At 28.0% G+C, this 27,019-nt stretch overlaps 1 protein-coding gene across 2 annotated transcripts; it reads right to left on the bottom strand.

Moving 5' to 3' along the window:
• On the bottom strand, nucleotides 1-27,019 carry LOC129966185 (uncharacterized). Of its 2 annotated transcripts, XM_056080594.1 has the most exons (8): nucleotides 26,850-27,019; nucleotides 18,254-18,338; nucleotides 15,342-15,514; nucleotides 13,538-13,790; nucleotides 10,382-10,636; nucleotides 6,891-7,013; nucleotides 1,622-1,736; nucleotides 1-149 (listed from the first exon to the last, which is right to left on the bottom strand). In XM_056080594.1, exons 1-7 carry the CDS (start codon nucleotides 26,850-26,852, stop codon nucleotides 1,690-1,692), a joined length of 939 nt encoding a protein of 312 aa, XP_055936569.1. In that variant the 5' UTR covers nucleotides 26,853-27,019; the 3' UTR covers nucleotides 1-149; nucleotides 1,622-1,689. The 2 variants fall into 2 exon arrangements, with proteins under 2 accessions (XP_055936569.1, XP_055936568.1); XM_056080593.1 differs by lacking the exons at nucleotides 1-149; nucleotides 1,622-1,736 and having other exon boundaries at nucleotides 6,381-7,013.

Consider the following 27,019-nt stretch of genomic DNA (forward strand, 5'->3'; position numbering starts at 1 on the left):
TTTACAAAGTTTAATTTATAATTCTTTCTTCCAGAATGAAACTAATGAAACGATTGCACATAAAAATATCGATGTCATATGATCATAGTTTTATAGTTTTTCACAATACTTTTTCTTCTTTTTCTTCTCATTTTCACTCAAGAATATTTCTGCAAAAAAAAAAAGTCAATTAAAGAGGAAAAAAAAAAGCCATACTTTTACATATTATCCTATATGTTTCACATAATATTATGATTTACAAAAGAATTTGACGAATTTCAAAATTATGAAGATAATTTTCCAAAGTATTTTTGTTTTTCATTTCAGATTATAATTTTGTATAATTTTTTGAATAAAAAAATATATATATATTAAAAATTCATTATTTTTTATTTTTTAAAACCTCTATTAATAATAATAATGAAGAAAAGGTACTGTCGACATGTATGGGTTTCTAACGGAAAGCTGCTAAATTTAAAAATGAGAAATTTGGTGCAAATATACTTTAAAAGATTCAAATGTACATCGTGGCGTTATTTTTCATAAATTTAATTAAATAAAAATTGGGTTACATTTTGGCATATTTTTTCTTTTATAATTTTGGAAAATATTATAGCACAAAATGTATGTTTATAATAACTAAAAATTTTATAATATTAGCAATTTTTTTCTCCATAATTTCACTAAATTTTTTTAAATACTTTTAGATAGAGATTTCCATTGATGAAATGGAACTCTTATAATTTTCTTTACTAATGCAAACATTTTTATCTGATTTTTTTATTCGACCGTTGATAGTTTTAGATATGAATATTTGTTTTTTAATTGCATATTGAATATGTTTCTTTTTAAAGCATTGTTTCAATAAAATTTTTTGAGCACGTAGAAAACTTTTATGAAATTTTGTAGCGTCTCCGAAGATGTAACCCTTTATGCTTTTCGGGATCCATGATATTTGGCCGAGATGTACATTGATTTGCATTTTGAAAGCATGCAAAAAATTTCTAGAATAATTTTTCACCACAGCAAAACCTAATATTTTCTTTATAATCAATTTCATTATTTGTATAACCCTCCGTATGCAATTAAATATCAATATTTTTCTATTGCTTATACATTTTTACAGTTAAAGAAGGTAATACCTACATATTACCACATGTTGCATTATTTAAATAAAGCCTAGTATTATTCTCATCAGTCGATATACAGGGTGTTTCAAAACTCATTAACAAAAATTTATGGGCATTTTCCTGATTACTGTACGTCGCCATACCTTCTGAAATACACTGTAGAAATGATACTGTGTAAGAAAACTCACGCTTTATGCTTTCCATTACAGCGCCATCTAGCGGTTCACCGCTTGCTCTCCGCCCATGCACTTTATGGTGAAAATCGCTTGTTTAGATGCTTTCTATCACTCCTTAAATTTTTGCCTATGAGTTTTGAAACACCCTGTAGATATTTATCATGATGTGCCAAGAAATAAATGTACTAGTGGCACATGTATTGTGCCAGCCCTATTTGAATTAATAAAGAATTTTCGAATGCACTTATCGCCCAGTTGGAAATTTTGGTTAAATATTTTGTCCGTAATAGCTATCAGGTGAAATATAACGGAACTAATTTTATCGTTTTTATTTACCTGCAGCAGCACCAATCAAAGCAACGCAGCTTTCGTTTCATATGATAATAATTTTCGAAGAATTTCTGTTATTTAGGAACATTCTCTATCACAAACAGATGACACCAATCAAATCCTGCAACGAAATTAAAACATTTATTTACAAAAAACATTCTTAATGTTTCATGATTATAAATGACAAACATTTATTTACAAAAACATTCTTAATGTTTCGTGATTATAAATGACAAACATTTATTTACAAAAACATTCTTAATGTTTCGTGATTATAAATGACAAACATTTATTTACAAAAAACATTCTTAATGTTTTGTGATTATGAATGACAAACATTTATTTACAAAAAACATTCCTAATGTTTCGTGATTATAAATGACAAACATTTATTTACAAAAAACATTCTTAATGTTTCGTGATTATAAATGGCAAACATTTATTTATAAAAAACATTCTTAATGTTTCGTGATTATAAATGACAAACATTCATTTACAAAAAACATTCTTAATGTTTCGTGATTATGAATGACAAACATTTATTTACAAAAAACATTCTTAATGTTTCGCGATTATAAATGACATTACAATGATTGTATAATTTATTCCTTTTTGTTATATACTTTTATTAAATTTAATTTTTCCATGCTGTAAAAACAGAATTTCTCAATCGATTTTATATTCCCTTTTCATTGTGTTAACAATATTAAAATTCCATGCACTTATGTGTTAACTAAGATAATTATTAACTTTTACACAATTAACTTAACCAAGATATAGCCAAAAATTATCAAACAAAATCACTAACAATACATTATCTTTATATCTTTTAAAATTTAATTATCAATTAATATTTTAATTTAATTTAGTTTTTATTTTTAATGGTAATGAGTTTGATAAAAATTTGATTACAAGATACCATAATATTCATAATATAAATTGTCAACTAAAGAGCATTAAAAAAAATATTTCTTCTCTAGAACAGTAATAAATTGTTTCTATGCTCCCTATATTTTTTTACTGGATCCAATGATATAAAAAAATTACCTAATGAAATAAATTATTAAAAAAAGAATATTTGCCTTTTTTAGAATAAACATTGTTTTGTAGAGTATATACCTTACTATTCACAGAAGTGTGAGAGAGAAAGGAATCAATTTAGACTAGTTTCGAAATACAACTCTTGATACAGAAAAAATATTGGAACCAAATCTCATAAACATCAAACGCGTATGAAGACTTTAAATCTAAGTATCAGTGCTTCATTTAAAGGAATATATCTATTTCAGATTTTTTTAATGATTTATAATAATAAATAATGATCAAATTTGAATCGTTTGGCACTGACCAATTTTCATTAAAATAATTTTAAAAATTTTTTTTATTCTTTATTTAATTTAAAAAAATTTTTGTTACATGTTTAATTATTTGTACAATCATGTACCATATTCCAAAAAAACACAAATAGTCTAAATTAAATGTCTAAAATGTTCAAATAGTCTAAAATGTTCGTTAAATTTAATGACAAAATACTGAATCGTCTTGACTTAATAATTGATTTCTAAATTGTTAGATAAAATCTTTTACTTCCATTTGGAAAAAAATAAATGGCAGAGAAAAAGAAGAACTATACTTTATGTCAGTTGAACGAGTAAATATACATAAAAATAGGAAATCTAGATTGTTATACTATCTTCCGGTCTTATTAATCATATTTAACACAATACTCTTGTTACAATAATATTTTAGATATAAAAAGTTTGATTCTGCTTTTACTAAAATTGACTGATTTATGTAGCTGTGAATTTTCATTATTTTAAGCCAATCACTGGCCACCTCGAATAAGAATCTCTCTTTGATTAATGAATATGTTTATGGTGCCCATTGAAATGGTCTAAAGTAAAATTAATTAAAACTTTAGTAGTCCAGATAGTCCAGACGAGTGAACTTTTTTAATTTAAAATTCTTATGTGCCAAAAATAGTTTTTTTGTATACGATTTATAGGTCAGGAACTGCATAAAAACTAAGGCTTCAAATTTTTTTAAATAATATCTTTATTTATTGAAACAACGTAAAAATATAGTTATCTTCAAAATGAATTAAAATTTAAGAGGTTGATTTAAATACAAAAATATTATGAAGGTTATTTGTTACACTATAGATATTTATACGTTAAAATACAGACTTTATTCTAAATTTTGCAATTATTTTCTAATTAAAAAATATATAAAAAATTAAAATGAAATTTACGATCGCAAATTTCAAGCTATCATGTGAGAACATTATTATTTTAAGTCATTATTTGTCTTAATTTATTTAAGTCATAAACCAGTTTAAACCGATTTGAAACAATCACGAGACTTCTCTGTCGTCTCTATATCCCCTCCCCCCCTCTCTCTCTATATATATATGATGATAATTTTTTTAAACTTCCATTTTCAATTTTTCTAGCTGGCGAACAAAGTTTTGGAACTCGACCGATTTTGAGATGAAATAACAGCTATGATGTCATAGTTCTACGTCAGCCTTTTAAAAACGCATCTGCTTTCAAAGAAGTATACATAATAATAAGGCAATACTGGTAAAAGCAGATAAAAAATATATGCGATTAAAAGATGATGATGAAAATTGCCATTTATGCTTTATTCATTGCCTACGTAATTTCGAGCTTCAAAACCCCTTAGCAAAACATCATCATGTTTTCACATGATAAAAAAATATTTTTTTAAATCATTTGAAACAGTTTTTACAGATGGAAACATGATTCCACACTTCATGGCTTAGGAAACAGTTATGGAACAACGTTTAGAGAGAACTCTAATAAAGTAAAAATTTCGAATTAAAAATAATGTTTATCTTACCTAAAATTTCTCCAAAAGGTTCTGGATTAAAGTGAAATTTAACCCACAGATTCGTTGTATAATGTTGCTAAATTATCTTAAGAGGTAAGGAAGGTACCACATGTATTTCATGCAACCTTATTGTTCACAATTACAAAAGATAAAATAAAAAATTATGATTTATCATAAAATAAAATTAAAACGTGATGCCACTTTTTCAATATACACAGTATTAATATGATAATCATGAAAAAAAAAATTCATAAAATGATTAAAAGTCACTGAATAATAATAAATCATTGCTGTGAAACGACTTATGAACCTGAAAAATATTTGAAATATAATTAGTAATAATATTAATTTAATCAGGCAATATCAACATTTTTTTGAAAAAAAAAGATAAAAAATTATTCATTTACACATACTTTGGCCCGGAAACTTACTAGATGAAACTTGGAAAAATAGAATACATTATAATATAGATTTAACAAGAAATAGCAGAAATTTATATAAATAAACAAAATAAATAATAAATATATAAATAAACAAATATATAAAAAATATATACATTAACAATAATAAATAAACATATATTATAATACATAATACAGTACAAACATTACGTAGTAAAATATCTATTTAAATAATTTAAAATATTCATTTCTAAGTACATTTTAAAAAGTTTTCCATAGAGCTGTCATGATATTACAGATATTGAGAGATTCATAAAACCTTTCTTTTCGATTTCGTTTTTATTGGTTAAATAAATGAGATAGTTAATTGAATGTCAATAGTAAAATCAAGAGGATTTTTTTTCATAAATAATTTCCAGTCATAAATTATTTTAATTTTTATTGATTACTCATATTATTAACAAGAAATAATTTGTATCAATTTATTCTTTTGAAAAAAATTGATTGGCTTCTGAAAAAAAAAAAAGAATTTTGTAGATTTTTTTTTCTACAAATACAATAATTATTTTACATAATTTTATAAAATATTTAAAAATTTTCGATGAGAAGATAATAATAAAATAAACAACATAATTTAAGCATAACGTAGGCTTTTATAATACTTTAGGAAACAAATTTATCAACTCATATTTTGATAATGTTTCTTATATTTTTTTAATTAATTGAATTGAACTTTTGTGGCAAAAATACCTAAAAGTACTTAGAAAAGTTATAAAAGCTTTTAGAATATACTCAGAGATACGTTAGGCATTCATTTTTCAATATGAAATTTTCATGGATTATTTTTTAAACAGTAAGGTAACAATAAAATAAGCAGTAACAGCGAGATTTTTTTTAATTGAAATTTAATTGCCTTACAAAGAGTTGATTTGAAAAAAATTATTATGGGTTACTTTAAATAATGCTTAAATATTTAGAAATTAAAAACTAATACATTTTAAATCTATTTTTGCGAAATAACCTTTTTTGATTAAAATCTTGATTTTATTTCATGAAATTACTTTTTCAGCCATCAATACTCACGATTTCAAGAACAAAAGCATTAAAAAGATAAACATATTATTATTTGAGATTTCATGCAATTTCTTTTGTCACACATGATTTTAAATTTCAAGTGTCAAATTATTAAAGCCAGCAAAGATCTATTTTTAAAAGATTAAAAAAAAATGTAAAGTAATTTGCAGAAAATTACAAAAATATAGAGCAAAACTTCTAATTAAAATATGCTTATTTGAAGGTATAATTAGAAGTGCTCAAACTAAATATGCAATAAACAGAAATAACAGTTTCCTACAATTTCCTTCATAGCAAACAATTTTAATTTTCACTCCAAATTACAAACAATAAATAAAAATTTTTATCTCAAAACGTTTCAATGCTTTAGAAAAAGAAATATAAATTGTCTAATAAGAATGCAATTAAAAATTAAAAATTTAAATGCAAAAAAAAAATTAGTTTTATGCAGTTATTTTTTTAGCTGAATATTACCAATTTTAGCTATCAAGTTTATATAAAATTTCTATTTTTGGTACAACTTGATTTCCACCGTGACCGCGATAAATTTCCACATCATGTAGAAAAAGTAGCCAAACTAAGAGCAATCATACACACTTTCACTTTGGGTTTTTAGCTTGGCGTTATTCTTGGCGTCGTTTCAATAGCGATCGTCGTGAAAATCAAGATGCAAGGTATTTTTTAAATTATAAAGAATTTCAGTAAGCTTTTATCAAATTAATGAAAAATTAAAACTAAATCGATTCAAAAGCTTAAATAAAAAAAAATATCTAGGTATTGTCAAAATGCATGCATTTTATATAAAATATAATTTAAAAAATGATAGATTTTCATTTTTTTTTAAACTAAAAAAAGATGTTTTTCTGTTTTTAAAAGAGATTGTACTCCTAACTAGAGGGCTAAGTGCATGCCTGGAGCGTGTTTTGAGTTAAAAAGGAGATAATCACCATCACCGCTGAAGCAGTTCATTAACTTTTCCTCGTCCCCTACTTTGGTAACGTAAGTACTTGGGCTCGAGAACCCCAACTGAGAAAGATCTTCACACGATTCTGCCGTATCCTTGTAATAAGCTGTGGGAGAGTGAAACATTGATGAAACTGATACAATTCTTGCACGCAAAACGAGGATAAAAAAAAGAAGTAAAGAATTTGTAACAGGAAAAGGACATCAATAAATGATCTCGTTTCTGTGTTTACACCTCTCGTTGAGGTAATCAACTTCCCTTTTAGTAACTTTTAATGAATCAGCTAATAAGTGCGTTCGATTGGAAATGTAGATTTAAATATGCATTGTTGGTTTTTATGTGTTTTTAAAACATGCGATATAATTCATATGAAATACGAGGAGAAAGGAGAATATTTAATATTTCCTTATTGGGTTATAATCAGAAGCAACAACAACAAATGATAAAGAGGAGTTAAATTCCTTTTATTTTTTATTTTGTTTGATTTGAACAAGGAAATAAAACTATGCTATACAGTCATTTTGGGTTTAAATAATGTACAGATTTCTTCATGTGTGTGAGTTTAAATTATCAGGCAGTTCTTTGAGAAGAGGATTAACATTTTTGAGATTTTTCATGGACCATTAAAAGATTGGATTTCACAATGCGTAAACACAAGCAATCGGTAATCAGACACTCTACTCATGATAAGCTCTCTTTGTTTCAGACAGTTTTTTATTATAATATTAAATATCTTCTTTAACGCAGTGGCTTCCATACAAATCATATTCGAGTGACAGCAAACGTTCGCATACAATATAGATTTAGATGCGAGCAAAACACGCTTATGTTTTATATATATCTCCTTGTTCTAATACATTGTTACCATATGAATCACCCATGATTCACACTTACTTTCTAATTAGATATTCTCTTCTCTATTAGAACTAAAAGATGGCATAAGAACTAAGTGTGGTATTAAGTAGTTTGATCAAATCACAAGCATGAATCATGGTAGCGTATGTGTCAACAAAATTTTCAGATTTTTATATTAACGCTGAATTGTTAGCTTTTTTTAAATATTTCGTTAAGATTTATTACTTTTTTACAATTTATTTTGCAAGAAACTAAAGGGGATAAAAGATTTTTTTTTTTGTATATGCATTCTTTTTTGTTCTATAATTTAACATCTTGCCATTTCAAAGCAAAAACAGAAACATACAAAATGAGCATGCGTGCAGGAAAAAGTATTATTAAGGGCTTGCATGTTTTTTAATCAGCGACATCTATTGGTAAATATGCGAAGTGTATATATAAATGATAATGGTTTGGGTTTTACCAATTTACTATTACTTTATTGTTATCATTTTAAAAGTTTTTCATTTAGTTATTATCGAGTTATTCATTGTCTAAAAACTCCAATCATGGAACGCTCCAAATTGCATTTGCGACATTCGTTGCTTTTTTGTGTCTGTGTTTTGAAGAAATCAGTTCCCAAAGCCCATCAGACACTTTTAGAAACTTATGGCGATGCTGCTCTGTCATATCCCAACTGTCGGTTTTGGTTTCAATGATCTAAGAGTGGTTATTTCGATGTCAATGACAAAGAACGGCCTAGAAGACCAAAAAATATTCGAAGGCAATCAATTGCAAGACTTATAGGACAAAAATGGGCAAAACTTGTAGAAAATGATGGAAAATATTTTGATTGATATCTATTGTACTAATTTTTCTCAATAAATGCCTTTTGAAAATAATCAATATACATGCAAGCACCTAATACATAAAAGCACAATAAGCTGGAAAATGTATTAAAATAAAAATAAAATGACAAGAATATGATTGACAAGAAAAATATTTATAGTGCACGGTGTATCGAGTCGGTGATAAATTCACATTGTAAATTTTGCTGTAAGTTTGTAAGTTGATTTCTTTTATGAATTTTCTTAAGTATACTGTTTTATAAGGATTTTTAAACTAGTACCTTTGTAACTGGTTTTTAACAATTTGCATTTCTCCTACATTTACATTATTATTCATCTGGTCTCTTGAAAAGTGTTAAGGCTAGGGAATACTATAATGCTGATAAAAAAAACTACATACAGGTGTAATGGATTGATACGAGCGAGGATAGAACCTGGGACCTTGTGATCCGCAGCATAGTAACATGACCACGATACAAAAGCAATTGTTCGGGTAGCGTAGCTGTTAACTGGCTTATAAGCTTTCATCACAGACTCTCCCTCCAGTGAGTCGAAAGATATGGCTGTTGAGTGGGGATGTATTAGCTGTTGATTCTAGGGATGACGAATATTTTCAGAGCGGTTATTACGTAACCAATATCAAAAAGTCACAAATACAAGTGATCAATACTTTTCAAAGAGGGGTGTGATTCAAATCCTTCATACGATCTTACTGATGATATTTCGATTACAAGTTTTGGATCACGATAGAAACTAACAATCGATACGATATCACTGAAATTTGCCGGCGCGGTGACGATACGATCTGTCCAATGGAAGCTCTTGAAAGAAATCTGTGATTGGATGAAAAGTGAACGGACCGGTTATTGGAATTATCGTATCGTATCATTGAATTGCATATCACTGAAATTTATCGCAGCGGTGATTTCACCGGAAAGTGCGAGGCTTCACTGGAAAGTGCGAAGTCACCGATATTCGTATTTGATGATGCACTATTCCATACAGATCATTTTTTATTGCTCGTGACATGATTGACTTTGATTACATGTACTCTGTTTACTGCTGGCGCCATCTATTGGTAGAATATAGGACTAAAGTAAACATTTTAAAGAAATTACATATATTTTTAACTCACCTTTTCCAGAAAATGGTTCACTCTAATAAATAAATTAAATAAATAGTTTTGAGAAAAAAAATAAAATTTAAGAAGTAAGCTGAAACAGATAAATTAATTCAATCACACGTTAATTAAATTAGTAAATTAAGTATTAATTACAATTAATAAATTTTATATTTAATATTAAGTAATAATTTTTAATTAATAATATGATTGAAATAACAGATATTTGGAACGCATATTTAAAAATAACAATAGCAATATTATTTGTTATTCAAAAAATCGTGGATTATGCATTACTAGTTGATTCTAACACGCCTATACCCATTTGAGTAGCCCCAAGCGTTATGGCGAGCGTGTGTGGGCGAGTGGTTGTTGTTGCTGCGTCAGGTGAATCTGACGACTTTGGTTTGCTCTGAGCAGATGGTGGGACAACAGCTGTGCGAAGGTTGAAGGTTCATCGTCCGAGGTCACCAATGTTGTAAATTGGTATGAGCGAGGATAGAACCTGGGACTTTGTGGTCCGCAGCCCAGTAACATGACCACGATACAAAAGCAATTGCATGGAGTAGCGTAGCTGTTAACTGGCTTATAAGCTTTCACCACACAGGTTATAAAAACGTGTGACTGTTCGTCGCTTTTGATAAGAAAACGGATTTTATCGAATGTGCTTACTGAGGTTGTATATGGTTATGAAGTCTTTGTTTCCGCAGTGCTGGTTTCCGCAATTTCCGTCACAGGACAGCCGGGACGCAGCTTTCATGTTGGACAAATTTTCTTTTCCCAGACAGAAACAATTGTGAGGAATGAGGCCAGCAAGTGGAAAACCCAGGCCCCTGCAGTGCTCCAAGCATTCTGTGACGCTTATGCCTCTCTTTTGCAGTATGCTTGCAGGGGGTGGCTTACCCTTGAAGCAGTTCATTGACCCACCTGAAATTTTTTAAATCGATATTTATAATTTTATTTCCAAATTTCATAAGTTGTAAGAAATTAAACATAAAAAAAGCAAACAGGATTCGAAGCTCTAATTCAGAACATAGGTAGGTAAAGTAAGATAGATAAGTAAATTTCACTCTTTTTTTTTCAAATATTCGAACTTTTAAATTTTAAATATTCGAAACTTAGTTTACCAATTTATATTTAAAGAATATTGAGCCGGCGTCCTGGCATAGGGGTAGCGCGTCTTCCCCGTGATCTGGGCATCCCGGGTTCGAGTCCCGGTTTGGGCATGGTTGTTCTTCTGTTGTTCTATCTGTGAGATGTGTGAATGTGCCCCCCTGTAAAAAGGGGTTGTGCAAGCGAATGAATGATGCGTGAAGTGGCAAAGTCGTACTCTTGGCCCTAGTTGGCGCTGCTATAAAAAATAAGAGACGTCCCCCTCCGGCTTAAATCGCTGTCTTCGTAACAGCGGGCTTGTCAGTGGCAAGTGCCATAAGAAACAAACAAACAAAGAATATTGATAAATATTGTCAGCGAAGCGACGAGATCCACGGTATTTGTGATATGCAGAGTTTTTAAAAAAGAAAGAACAGATTTAAATTATTCATTTTTAATGAACGACAGCTCAAAGAGACACATATAATACATCATTAGATAGAGGAAAATTCAAACTTCTTTTTGTATTCGGATAATCCCAATAAAAGTGGCTCTATTGTTTGTTTATGAGAAAGTGGAGATGCCACAGAAAGTCATTTTATGTGTTGCTATTTGTGAAAAGGGTATCTATTGTTGGAATGCAGCGTACATTAAATCGTAAGATCAACAAACAAGAGTCTATTATAAACAGATTTACAATTTGCCATGCTACTAACCTCCATGCATCTATTGCAACCTCACTGCTAAAGGAAGAGAAATGAAGAGAAGGGAGACATTTGGCTGATATCAGTAAGTGTTTAAAAGTTGGTCTAGAGTCATCTCCAAACTATTTCCGGTGTGGAGCAGTGGATTCTAACGACCACCTTCTTCTAACATGCAGCGTATATGATGAGCGCATGAGCAAATTTCCGGTGGAGCAGTGGATTCTAACGACCACCTTCTTCTAACATGCAGCGTATATGATGAGCGCATGAGCAAATTTAGAGCATCATTAGGTGCGGGAGCCCTACATTATAATTTGGTATATTTTATTTTGACGTTTAAGAAGAAAGCCTGCTCAGCTATTCTGAATTTCCCTCAAAGCACCAAATTATTTTAAAGTTATTGTTCAAAGGATCACTGGCAAAGCCTGTTTATTTCTTACTATAGCATAAGCCATTAAAAACACTCCTCAACTTCATTATCGGTAAGTGTGTATATGTTGATTGGAGCTCTAGTGAGGACTCCGAGAAATGAATTTGAATTTAACTGTACATATTGTTACAAAATTTTTTCTTCTACAACAAATATCGCCACTCAATTGTAATTACTCAGCGCATTTAATTGTAAGTTTAGCAGCTTGCGTGCTGTCTAATCCTCCAGTTTCTTTACCTGTCGGCGACTCCGACCACTCTCACACACACAACTTCCGCCGATACACACTCTTCTTCCGATACACACGACTTCCTCCTCAGATTCAGATTGCCTGTCTTTTATAGTTCCGGGAGGCGGGGCTGGAATCTTCAGACCAATCAGGGCGTACCTGGCTGTATCTCGGGTCTTAGTGGATGGATCGTGAAAGTTCTCGAACTTTCCAGTAGTATCCATTTAGTCGCCAAAACTCGCCAAATTCGTCGCCAAGTCGCCAAATGGTCGCCAAGCTCACAGGTCATTGACGCACAGGACAGATCTTACAAAGGGTCTTTCTTACGGTGATACTAGCCATGATGGGAAGCAAATTACAAGTTTGTAACAATATGTAAATAGCTATCATTTAATGGATAAAATAAATAATCTATTGTTTTCAAGTAAATTCATATCATCACTTGTGTATCACACAGAAGATACAAGAAATTCGTCAAAGATGCCTGCAAACGTGAAGGGAAGAGTATTAGTCATAAAAGAATCCGAAATGCTGACGAAGGTAACCATAGGAAATCCAAAATCAGGCGAAGCAAAGAACCTGGAATTATGCAACTCATTGTAGGACCTTTGCTTAAAATCCGTATATGATAAGCAGCGTTCACATGAAGTCAACTACTACGCGCAATAGAAATCCACGCTACCTCAGGAAGATCACATGACTGCAATGGGACAATGACAAACAATTGCCCCGGGGAGGCCACCATATAATATAAAGCAGAATTTATACAAAACCAACTATAACGCGCAATGAAAAATCACACCTACCTCAGGAAGATCATGCGAACCGCAATGGGACAATGGCAAATGATTGTCTCATCGTGACAACTATTTGCTACGCTGTTTTATCCTATTGGAGTCACGTGATTTTATTACGCTCAATAACTGGCCTTGTGTGAACACTGCTTTACTCTACAAAATCTGCAAGGTCTTTTACTGCAGTGAGAAACATTTACTTTTCATGTGGCAAAAAATTGACTTTTGATTCAAGGTTTATCATAAAACAAATGAAACTAGTATTGAATACCTACATAACTAAATTTTGAACATTTTTCTATCCATTGATGTTATAGTAAGTGTCAATATCTATTATCTTTCATTAGAAATGTATATTTTAAATTTGTCATTTCTTTTTTAATCAATCCTGTAAGCTAAAATCATACTTTTCAAGGAAGATTCTATTCAAAACGACATGAGTTTAGTTCTCTAGTCTGGTTTGAATTCCCAATTCTATAATTTGACTTCGATTATTTGAATTTGTTCATAGTGATATGGTTTTTTATTCAAGTAGAAATTTTTAAATTAAAGCAAAATTATTTATTTCTCATTTCTTACTATCATCCAAGTCTTTTCTACAGATGAAAAGCGCTCGATTATTGCAAACTTCATCTCTCCATTTGAAACCATTGCTTCCATCTAGCATAGCACAGCGTTCATAAACAGAGTTGGGTTGAGATGTCATCCAATTCCTGAAGCCAGAAACGCTGCCGTCTAGCCAACGGTATGCTTTGTTATCTTTTGGTTCGTACTGGTAAAGGCCTATGAACCACCGAACTCGTTGATATGAAGAACCCATTCCTTGGATGGTCTGTTAAGAATGAGGGATGGTTTACTTTTTACAAATAAAATAAATTATTACAAAAATATACACTTGAAAAAATATTTAAAGAATGAGATTCTATGACGAATGATTGAAAAGAAAGGTAAAAGGACTTGAAATTTTAGTCTACCATAAACTTATAGAATTGTAAACTTCAAGCTATCTAATATTAAGAGTGAAAGTACATAAATATAAATTACAAAGAATAATAGCATCCACGCTATTAATTTAAGCCAAACTTTTTTAAATGTAACATTCAAAATGCAAAAGATCGTGTATCAAAGAATTAATTTTATAGAAATCCAAAAGTTAGCAGCATTTATATCGCTTATGGATGCCAAATCGCCAATGCATATAAATTATAGTCCTTTTTGTATTTCACTTTCTCCTCATTGAATTGTTTAATAGCTATCTTATTTTGTGGTACTGGCGACTTGGCGTACATTGGCGGTAAAAAGAACCATCGACCACAGGGCTTTTAAGAAAATGAAATTTTTGATATATTTGAAAGTTTATTTCCCCATAATTCTCTTACAACTGGAGATTGAAATTAAAAGTAAAAATTTTCCTGGCTAACATATTGTATCAGAAATTGAACGAATTAAAAATTTGCTTCATGAATATATAATAGTTTGCTCTTACGTTATCCGAATAGGTTCGCAGAGGATTTTTCAGAAAAACTTATATTTTATTTTTTATATGATGTTTTTTTTATTAATATTAGCATAAAACGATGAATAAAAGGGAAATTATTTAAATATATACGCAACTTTTGAAGAAAAAAGCATATTTTGATGTCAATTTTGGCATTTATTTAAAAAAAAACTATGACTGTTCTAGAGAAATTTTTTTTACAGTTTTTCATTTTTCCTTGTTACTTTACATGTGTAATAACATAACTTAGAGTGTTACTAACTATTATGTAAGAATTATATTCAAAAATGAAATTTTTGTGTGGAACTTATATAAAATCATCTATGAAATTTTGGAATTTCTTCATCAATATTTACATTAATCCACTTCTAGATCAACGAAATATCAAATCCATAGTTCATTACATTCTACATAACATAACGATCGATAATTATAAATTTCATTGAGATATCTTGATTATTTTTTTAAATATGACGATACTAGTACAGTAAAATTATGAAAAACTTGTTCTTCAAAAAATGCATTTAAAGTTTTTAAATGCTTATAAATAAGATTCCCTTATATGTCAATAGTTTGCTATAACTTGGCTTCTAATTAGCATAGAAACAAAATAAAGACAGTGCTGGAAAATGAAGCGTATCTAATTTTTGAAACTGCAAAAAAAAAAAAAAAATGTGAATAAAAAATATGAATTTTTATCCAAATTCATGTTTTCGTATATTTTAAGCCAAAATGAAACAAAGAGATAGATGTTTCTGAGGGTAAAATTAGATTAATTCTGTGTTGATAACGGTTAAAAGAGAACTTCGTTTAACTGAATGTGAGGTAGGTAGGTCAGTTTTTAAAGAAAACATAAGAAAAGAAAATAGTATATTGTTGATGTACCTTGACAATGAAACCATGCTCCCCGCTGTTCCTAATGCTTGCTAGGAATCCACCTTGCTTGTAACAGAAAGCTTGCGCTTCTTCATATTTTTGAGTGTTGGTATCTGAGAACATGAAGCAGACATTCTTGAATGTTCTCCATGGCTTTTCACATGTTTTCTTTTCAGCGCAGTCTAAAATGAAAAATGAAGGTGAAACAATAATTCTTTTTGAATGGAAGACAGAATCTTTAAAGATTATCTTTATATAAAACAATTGAAATCTACATGAATAAACTTAAGACATCCATCCATTAGAAAATTTTATCTTAAAGTTTGATAATATTAGGTGCTTGAATGTATTTTAATCAGCGACATCTATTGGTAAATATGCGAAGTATCTATATAAACGACAATGGTTTTGGGTTTTTTCCAATTGACTATTACTTTATTGTTATAATTTTGAAAGTTTCCCATTTAGTATTATTGAGTTATTCGGTGCATAAAGACCCCAATTATGGAAGGCTCCAAATTGCATTTGCGACATTCGTTGCTTTTTTTGTGTGTGTTTTGAAGAAATCTGCTGCCGAAGCCCATCAGGCATTTTTAGAAACTTATGGCGATGCTGCTCCGTCATATCCCAATTGTCGGCTTTGGTTTCAATGATTCAAAAGTGGTGATTTCGATGTCAATGACAAAGAACGGGCTGGAGGACCAAAAAATATTTGAAGACAATCAATTGCAAGACTTCTCGGACAAAAATGGGTGTGATGGGTCTTAATGCATCAGTCCACTTGGATTAGCTTAATCTTTTTATTCTTGATTAACAATTGATGATTCTGATGAATTTTACAAATGAGAATTCAATGCTGCAGGAATTTATATTACGGGAAGATGGATAGTTGATGTTGTTTAAAAAGGATCTTTCCGCCATACGCGTGGTACACTGGCATTTGCAGAGGAATTCTTCAACGGAAGAATTCCAGTTTCGGCCCTTTCTCAGTGTATCACGTCTTCTCGGCTTCCGGTCGCACCCTTCTCGACGGACGTCCGTTCTCTGCCCTCGTCTAGTGAACTCTGAACTCTGCCCCCCGACTACTGGCTATCACCTTAAGAACGCAGAGCGCCCTCTCGTGGAGTTAATTTACCACACACACACACACACACACACACACACACACACACACACACACACACACACACACACACACATATATATTGTACCAATTTTTCTCAATAAATTCCTTTTTAAACTGAAAAAAATAATAAAAATATGTGCAAATATCTAATATATCTAGGCTAGCATAAATTTTGAGTTATAAGATTTGTAATACACAATAAGTATACTTATTGCAAGATAGAAGGTTAAATATAGATTTTCCAGTTTGACTCGATTGACAGATTTTTAATTAATTTAAAATTAATCGAAATTTTATCATTTTTTACAATGACTTCGGATTGTATTGTCAAACAAAAACAATTTTTAAACCACTTCAAATTTAAAAAAAAATTCGTTTTTCAGTTATACCGATTTTATTCTCATGTATTTTGCTATAATATCAACGAATTTTCAAAATTAAATTTTTGAAGCAATTTGTAACAATAACTTTGTATTATTGCATTGAAAATTAAATTAATTTTATTGTTTTATCAATAATTTTGCACATGTTTTTTTTCAGATTATAGCAAAAAGGCTGCTTTCTTTAGGCATTAATTCCTACTAACATGATAACGGTTTTGGGTTGGAATTATTTCTATAAACTATTTGTTGTAAATATCGTTAGGTACAATATGCAATGACTGATGAAATGAAGATAAATGAATCAAACCTAAAATATTATCATGCTGCGATATTTGACTTGAGTTTCGATTTTTTAAATTGTTTGGGGACTGGAAGAAAAAATCTTTAAAGTCTTGCTTGATGTAAAATTGTTGAAAATCTTGATTTGAATACACTGTAGTGATCAACCTATCGGCAAATTTTGAACTAAATTTGAAAAGAAAAAACAAACTTGTTCATAATTTAAAACGTCTCTTATCGAACTTCATGTATTTATGACCTATATATTAAGTACACAGAGAATTCTAAATTGGTAAAATTTAATTTTTACGATAGTGAATATACAATAGCAGTGGCAAATAATATAATAACTCCAAAATTTGTATCATATCGAGCTTCTTTTTATATCGACCTAATGAGATTTGTTATTTGCTATCAACAACAGTCATTATTTAATAAATTAATAATTAAGAAATTTTTATTTTTCTGTATTGCAATTGCTCATTTTCTTCTTTATCATTTGCGAAACTAAGCTTGAGATGAAAAAACTCACTGGTAAAAAATTGGTTACTCAAATTAAAAATATCATTTACAGAAATATTTAAAAACTTATTTTTTTTTATGTTACAATTCATCAATATTCATCAATAATATTCGATATACTTTTTAAATTTTTATTAAAAATTATTTGCTCTTATACCTTTTTAGTGCAATTGATTTAAAGCTTCGAATGCACAATGGAATTTATTTAAAGTCTATAGATAAAGTTAAACGAAATTTTAAAAGTTTTTCAGCATTTTAAATTAAGCCAAATACATGATTTTAAGTTTTTATTATTGCATTGATTTCGATTTAAAATAATTAATAATTCGATAATTTGAATGTAAATTGTTTTAAAAATAATTTTTTTAACGATCCACTTCTATACTAATAAATTTTAAAACAGATTTTCTTTTAATTATTTAATTTATAGCTAATTTAATCAATAAGAATTATTCTAATTAAATTATCTTATACTTATTACTCCTATTTAGATTAATGTTACATTGTCTGACGAGATATAAAAAACTAAATATTACAATAGAAATAGAAACTTTCTAAACAAAAATTTCTATTATATACTTTATTCATTTCCAACAAAATGTGAAAGTTACCTGCTATTTCAACAGCAGTGAAAATAATAATAAATATAAATATCCTTTTCTTGAGCAATTTGTCTTGTCCAACATATTCTTTAAACTGCAAAATAAGAAATTTATTAATTGTAAAATATATAAATGAATATAAATATATGCTTTTTATTCTAGAACAATAGATAAAAAATCAAACTGTAGAAAATCTTTAATTACTAGAGGACAAAATCTAATTTCAGGTTGTTTATAAACAATCGAATTCAAATCTAGTTCTTCTGCGGAAATTACATCATGATTGTAATCAACTACAGAAAGGCAAAATGCGAACTCTAAATAAAAGATGTTCTATGGCGGCAGATTGTTTTCAACTTTCCTTGAACTTTTTCAAACATCTGAATAAATCAGTATACTTTGAATATACTGCACGTTGTAATAGAAAAATGGTTTTGTAGGATATGAGCAGGTATTGCCTCATAAGAGAAATACTACAACTACTTATTGAGAATAACTGTGATTCATTTCGGGATCAAATGTTTAAAAGAATGGAAAAATCTATTATCTATAAATTTGAGGACGATGAATGAACTAAATGAATTAATAAGAGAGATCATACAAACAAAGCATACATCTAATGAATTAAAACGAATTTTTTGCAAATAGTTAAAAAAACACAATAAATGATACCATATTTTGCATTTAGATTCCTAAAATAAAAGAACAAACGATTTATTAACAAACATAGTTTGCATTTAGAATTCTAAAATAAATGACCAAACGATTTATTAATCAACATAGTTTACATTTTGAATCCTAAAATCAAAAGTTCTAACGATTTTTTCATTAACATAATTTGCATTTAGAATTCTAAAATAGAAGATCAAACGATTTATCTATTAACACTGAAACTGAAAGAAGAAATACTTTTTCTTACAATTGCAAAAATGAAAGGTTTTTAGTAGAAAAAATAAAAGGTTTTTAGTAGAAAAAAAAAAAAAAAGAAAGGCAGATGGAAACAATTGCTCAGATTTGTCCTATGTATTCGTTTCTATTTCCTTTTATTTTTTTAGAGGAAAATATTCAGTTTGTAATTGCTTTTTTTAAATTGTTTTGAAATTGTAATATGCCTGAAACAAAATGGAATTCATCCATATGATATCACAATCCCAAAAAGGATGTAACTGCGTAAGTAATTTAAACATGCAATGAAATGTTGCGCCATATTCCATAGCCCAGTTACCTAACATTAGATTACATTACAACGATCAGATTTACATTTCTCTAGAATTTTTTGAGTAGGAAAAATGCATCATTTTTCGACTTTACTATCAATATTAAAGGAAAAAAAATTATTATACGAAAATAGTTTTTAAGATTTCTCTGTAAAAATTTATCTATTTTAAAACAAGAATTGAGAGCATTCATAGGGAATTTGTAAGCTTGCATAATATTTTGACTATGTTTATTGGTATAAAGAATTTTCCTTTCCTGCATATGGTATGAAATATAATAATAGTAATAAAATATTATCTGTTAAATCTGTTTCAATAAATGCATATGAACACATGCACTTAGCGACAATATCATATACATTTTTTGTGTGTACGTTATAGTTGCCACAATTAAGAATTTTTTTGAAAAAAATCATATAAAGATCATATAAATATATCCTGAAACATTATCAAGATTCAATGTTTTATACTAAAAGTTAGAATCTCCTTTAATTTTTTTAAGCGAAAGCATTTGCTTTTATTTGGTTTCCGTAAGATTTTGAGTTATGCTTATTTTTTTATGAATTTCTGAAATGAAATCTGAATTTTTTTATAATCTTGAATTTCTATTTCTATCAATATAAAACAAATATTTTTATATGTGTTTTTAAATTGATTTAAAAGATGAAGAATATATATATTTTTCTTAAATATTTTGATAACTGTTTTTTAACCAATATTCTTTTATATAAATTTTAAATACACTTTTTCATACAACAGTTTTGAATCACTCTTAAACTAAATTACAATGTTTGTGGATTTAAAAAAAATCAACTTTCTATATTGAAATATTTTTTTAAAAAATCATGATTATCTTTGAAACGATTATTTGTTAAATTGATTTAAGTCTTACTATTCAAAAACAATCTTCATTTCCGTTTTTATTTATTGTTCTGTAAAAGAACAAAGTGAGTCAAAATTATGTAATTTTGAGTTCATTTTTGAACAGAATTCCCAGATGCCTTAAAATTTCAATGACAGTAAAAAGATACTGTTTTATATAATTAAGTAAAATTATTGTTTAACATTAGTTAACAAAATTTAATAAGGAATAGTAACATTCATTTTTTAAGAAAATGTTGAATTAATATGTAGTCTCTTTCCAATTTAAGGACAGCTGCATTTTATAGTAATAAATAATCAAGCTTTCAGTGATTTGATTGTAATTAGAATTTACTTTGTTAAAAAAATCGTTTTGAAAACCAAATGGATGAGTTTTATTTTGGATTCCGTAGTATATTTACATTTCCGCGTTTCAAGATTAGAACTAAACAAACTTCAATTTCAGCTGCCGTATTATTTATACAAATTTACGTTTTATTTTGCTACCAAACTCAAATAAAATTGCGAACTGTCTTCCTAATTTCCTACCTTGAAATAAATGCGATGTGGAAAAATATCTGTATGCGTGTTGTGGAAAAAATAACTCACTACCTAAGTAATAATAGGATCTATGTTACGCATTGTGATAAGAATTTTTTATATTGTGATCTAGTCAAAGAAAGCTATTTTTGTTCACAATAACATCTCTTATAACTGTTGCTAGTTTATCACTCTGATAAAAGATATCACGTTCTACTGAAATTACATAAAATCCAACTACTCACGAAAAATATTCTAGGTAATATATAACGGAAAAAAAGAAGCACGATTTACTTTAATTAGAACATATTTTTCTAAAATATCTATTCATCCGGAATAGGTTAGAAGCTCAAAACGTTTCTTTCAGTCGACGCTTACCTACTGATTCTAAATCAGATATCGTTCAGCTGTTTGTTCTAGCTGCTGTTAAAGACAATGCGAACAAATTAGTTTATTCGTGTTCTTGTTGAGATATACTACGAGATCGAAAGTCTGCATTACTTCCATATGTAATTAAATTGAAATCAAAACAAAACTTGTTTTTTTCCATAATGTAATTATTATTGTTCTATATCTTGGATTATGTTACCATAAATCTTAAGTTTGTGAAACCGGAAAAGAAATATTCGAGCTTTAAATCTGATTTAAAAGATTTTATAAATCAAGATACTATTTTGTTTAAAGTGTACGGACACACTAGATGATTTTTAAAAAAAATTTTAACTTTAAAAATCCAGTTTTTTCACAGTAGGTCATTAATATATGTTTAAACTCATTTCAGTGAGAAAATCAAATTACACTAATTATTGATCAATTAATTAATATTTAATTAGATAATTAGCCTATTTTTTGAAACATGATATCTTAAATTCTAATTTGTACAGACACATAATTCTAGTTGGAAGTCATGCCTAATATTAGTCTTCATGTTGTCTGCCTCAATCAAGTTATAAAAATATATAGTTTTTTTAACATTTTTTCATCAACGATGAATAGAAAAAGAAATATTTCTATAAATATAACTTTGATTGAGGCAATAAACATCCACTGTTTCATATAGATTATTTTGATATATAAATAATTGTATTTGGTTAATTTCTTGATGAGTTATGATTGTTTGAATGAAGCAACTTAGTGGAAAAATATCATTCTTCATAAAATAAGTTTTAAAAAACCGGAACTAGAGTTTTTAGTGAAAGTACCTCAAGAAAAATAATTATAACTCGAGAAATATTCCGAATTTCGACAACATCTTGATATCGTTTGAAAGCTAAATGATCAGAGAACGTTTTGAAGCAATAAAAAAGTATTTGATATTTTGAACGATTTTCGAAGTTTCAAGTGTGTACGTACACCTTAACTAATCACTATCTATGTATAACAGATTTCCAAGCAACGATGAGGAAAGATGCTGATAATGTTCACATGCAGTTCTCACAAATTCATTTTAATTTTGGATGGAATTTTAGCTAGTGGAATAGTTATTAAAATTTTAAGAAAGAATGAAAGATTGTTTTCCTTGACTAGATTTTAATTCCGAAATTCTAATCCAATTCTAAAAAGATGTGTAAAAATTGATCTCAGAAAATATTAACAGTTTGAAAAACAATAAACATCTTCTACTGACAAACAAATTGCCCTATTTCTTTTAATAATATTTAAAATAGAATGATATCATAATAGTTTTTACTGCTTTGCTTATTTGCTATAGATGTTTTAAAAGACTCAAGTTGTAATATAATTGTATTCTATTTAATATTATTTGATGCACGCTTTTATCTGTGCAAAAATTTCTAAAATACTGACAACTCCTGAGCTTTAGGAGGAAAAAAAATATATTTGCAGAAATATTAATGTAAAAGTATTTATGCATTATTTATTTGATCATGTGTTATTTGAGTTTTCTTCTCTGTAAGTACGCTGTTTTTAATACAAGACATAAATAATATATCTCTGAAATTTCAAATAATATTTTTTTTTCCGATTCCGTAGCTGAATTTTCGTAATATAAATTCTAAATACTACGAATAAAAACTCCATTTGTAAGAATTCTTTGACGATGTAAGCACTTATATTAAGATAATTAGTAGAGCGAATTGAAACACTCAACATTTAAAATTCATTTCGCTCTTCTTTTTTTTCATTTCTTCTTTCATTGCAGTTATTAAATTTCATGTGTAATGGGCATAAGCGAATGTTTCGTACCTTTTCTCCACTGAATTCAGCATGCTTTTAATTCACAGAAATCTTGCGAAATAACTCAATTGTGAGAAAAACAGAATAATAACTTTAATGAATAGTCAACCTTGAAAAAGTTCCATTTTGACTTACGATTAAACCGAGAGAGAAGTATCAAGGTAACTTAACAACTACATTTATCTTATATTTATATCATTCTGTGTTAGGTACAACATAATTTCGATCGTAGATACAAAAATGTTCCTTCAATAACTCAGCAATCAAGTGGGTTTTAATTTTTTTTTTGGTTTTGTTTCGTGGGAAAAACCAACGGGAGTATATTACTTTCGACCTTTTCGTATACTTTTATGATAAGTGTTTTTTTATGTTGAACTTCGTCGTATAGTAAAGAGAATCGAGAATGTATTTTGTTATAGTGCTTTTCCCCACTGACAGATTTTATCGAAATTTTGACAGATTTACAAATTCTGTGCAACTTCAAATCTCTTGACTTTATTTATGTGACTTAAACAACAAAATTATACAACTCTTTAGATAGAGTGCTGTCGAGGTTTTAAATGCTTTTTTTTTTGGATTTTTTGTATTCAGATTGGTAGCCAAACTTTCTTTCTAAAGATTTCATCTAAAATGTAAGAGATATCTACTATTTTAATAGATATCTATTAATTTCTACTACAAAACGATTTTCTTCTGTTTAAAACACTGAATTTTCTGAGTTATTGTGCTCGTAGAAGGATATACAAAACTACAAAAAATTACCCTTTTTTGATAGATCTAAAACATGAAAAATTGTCGAAATCTCGAGGTCGAATTTTTTTGACAAGACTTCTTTTTTTCCTAATTCTTATATCAGAAATGAAATGTAATAGTTGACGAGGAAAATACTTAAATTAGCGTATATTTATGTATATATCCATTAAATTAATTATTATATCTATGACAATATAATAATATAATAACTTTAATTTTAATGAGTTCAATTTTCCATGGATAGACCATACTTAGAGCTGGAAAAAAGACGCTTCGTGGTGTCTTATTCTAAGACATAAAATTGTATATTTTCAATTGAAACTTTCTTGACGAAAAATTAAGAAGCAATTAAAAAAATTATTGTTTGCTAAAAGTTAATAAAACAATTAAGAAATTACACGTTCAGTTTAATTTAGGATTCTTATTTCTTTCTTCCTATTGACTTTTGACTAGATATTTTCCTTTTTCTTTAAATAATTTAATTTTTTCCAATATTTATATTATGGAATATGTAGATAAACAGATTATCATTGTTGTAAGTCATATATTTAAATTCATCGTAAGAAATTAATGTAATAATTATTTACTATTACAGACAATATAAATAGGGAAATATAATGTGTAAACAGTAAAATTTACATTTTATACTACGGAAAATCTACAGATTTAATACATGGCGTACATATATTTACAGTTTTAGATTAACACACCACTATGCTAGTCCCTAGTTTCTAGCATTAAATATGCTCTACCTGCTCAAAATTCATTTAATCAAATTTAAAGTTATTATATTATTTTACTGGCATAGAAATAAATATTGATTTATGTTATGAAAAATCTTCATCTAATAAAATTACATTTATGGGTATAACAAATAGAAGTGTGAAAGCTAACTGAAGCATTATATATTTTTTAATGAAAAACTGCAACAATAATCATTTTGAAATTAAGTCCGAAAACGATTTATAATGCTACATTGAAATCTAAATTCTTTTGCAATATTTGATAAATTTGTAAAAATAAAACTAGATAAAGCTGATTTAAAAAATAAACAGTTATGTAGCTTTTTTCTTTGAACATCTGACTATGGAATAAAAAATGCATGTCCCTTTTTCTTGTTGCTAATTGTTTTGTTTTGTTATTCGTTTAAATGATATTATTCTGAAAAATAATGGGAAAACCCTGTTAATTTCCCTCATATTTTAAGTGACATACATAGATTTATCGACTACCTTTTCGAACCAAAATTATCCCTGAATTTTAAAGTATATAAAAATCACATATATTGTCTAATTCAGGAAAACAAAACACCATTTTGGTGGAAATCAGACATTTAGGAATTAAATATAAAATCAGATTATTTCATGTTGATGAATTTTTGAAACATATATTCTAGTCTTACTTAATAATATATCCCTTGTGAACTTCTCGATTTGCAAATTTTACTGGTCACCTGTTAAATTTTTTAAATGCATATTTCTCTTCTAGTGTTCATTCAAATAAATACTAAAATTCACTGCAACTTACTACTTTAAATGGCTAATGTCATTTCTAATACAATGTTTTTTTAAAAATTCTTTAAATAATTTTTTTTTAATAATTTGTATATGCTGAAAGGCATTTTCATAAGAATATGCAAATTGCAGTATTGTTATATATAAGATGCAGAATCAGATGCCAACAAATTAACTATATAATAAACTTTAAGAAAAATTATATATTTATGAACTTTAGCTATTATTACAATTATAAGCAACAATATTAAGCGTTATTTAATCCTTTTTTACTTAATAATGATTAAGTGCATAATAATAGAAAAATGAATTTTGAAATTAGTCATAGAACGCATAAAAATGTCAAATTCTTTAAAATATTGATTCTATATTTTCGGTTTTAAGAAATAAAGAAGTAGATAAGTAGAAATTTTAAAAATCCACTTTAAGTCATTCTTGTCATTAGTATATTTGAATTGGATTAATAGTATTATTAGTATGTGAGGTAGTATTAAATTCTTCAAGTTGTTCTTAGTTATATTTCAAACTTATACTTTCAATACATTACATTCAATATTTTATAAAGTTATCTATTTTAATATTTGTGTTATTTATTTATTTATTCCCAAAGCTCCAAGTTCTTTAATGCTTTTAGTTTTTCAATATTCACAATATCATAAATTTGACAACATATTCATAATTAACAATTATTAAAAAAGAATTTCGTCTTTAAATTTTTAAAATCTATTTGCCTTATAAACAAAACATTATTTTATTTGAGTTTTCTTTAAAAAAACAAGATAACTGTTGATTTAAAGACGATACAAACGATTTTTTAAACAGATAGTTGAAAAAGAAAGACATCGGCATTAGACAATAATAAATGGTGATGTTATTATGATTATGGTATTAAGGATATCACGATAAATTTTCTGACAGTAAATCCCTTTGTTTTGCTCAATAAATAATTCTAACCTAACAGTTTTTATTTAGAAACAAAATATGTACTTAAATCGATAATAATGTTTCTAAAACTTTTGTTAAAATTTAGGTAGTGAAAGTATCACTGTTACTTATGATTTGTGTTTTATATAAATGGAATTTTCTTCTCATAATTTAATTGTTAATTTTGGATAAATTATTTATTTCCCTCTTATATCTATGAACACGGAATTTAAAGAGAATGTAAGAGGTAACATCAAACTTACTCGTATGCTTCCCTTTCTCTAAAAATGTTCATTAGATACGTTTTTCTCTATTAGATACAAAATAAAAGTTTTAACAATGAAAAATCAAGACATTTAAAAAAATCATAAATTTTAAACCTTTTTAATAGAAATTCCGTCTTAAAAATTTATATCATCATCAAAATATATCAATATAATACGAACGAAACTTTATTTTAGATCTCTTGCCAGTCGAAAACGAACACTACAAATTATTCTTTTCTTTACAATAAGTTGGTTTGATATAGTTGATATTATATTTAATATGATTCAATCTGACTACTACTTCCAGAATTTTAAACGTAATAGTCACACTTACCATTGGACCAGATGTAAATGAATTTAAAGGCTACTGAAATTTTAGCTAAAAGCAAGCCCTATTATTTGAAAATTGTCTAGACTGAACATCAGTAAAGCAAGATAATTTCTTCCGCAAACTGCATGAATGGCAACCATTCTAAGACGCTCAGTATCTGCCACGTATCTGGG

Source organism: Argiope bruennichi, chromosome 4 (assembly GCF_947563725.1).
Source record: "Argiope bruennichi chromosome 4, qqArgBrue1.1, whole genome shotgun sequence".
Taxonomy (NCBI): Eukaryota; Metazoa; Arthropoda; class Arachnida; order Araneae; family Araneidae; genus Argiope; species Argiope bruennichi.

Coding starts and splice junctions, on each gene's coding strand:
- LOC129966185 (XM_056080593.1), bottom strand. Junction 15,515..18,253: donor CACTGCTGTTGAAATAGCAG/GTAACTTTCACA, acceptor TTTTCATTTTAG/ACTGCGCTGAAAAGAAAACA. Junction 13,791..15,341: donor AGCATGGTTTCATTGTCAAG/GTACATCAACAA, acceptor CATTCTTAACAG/ACCATCCAAGGAATGGGTTC.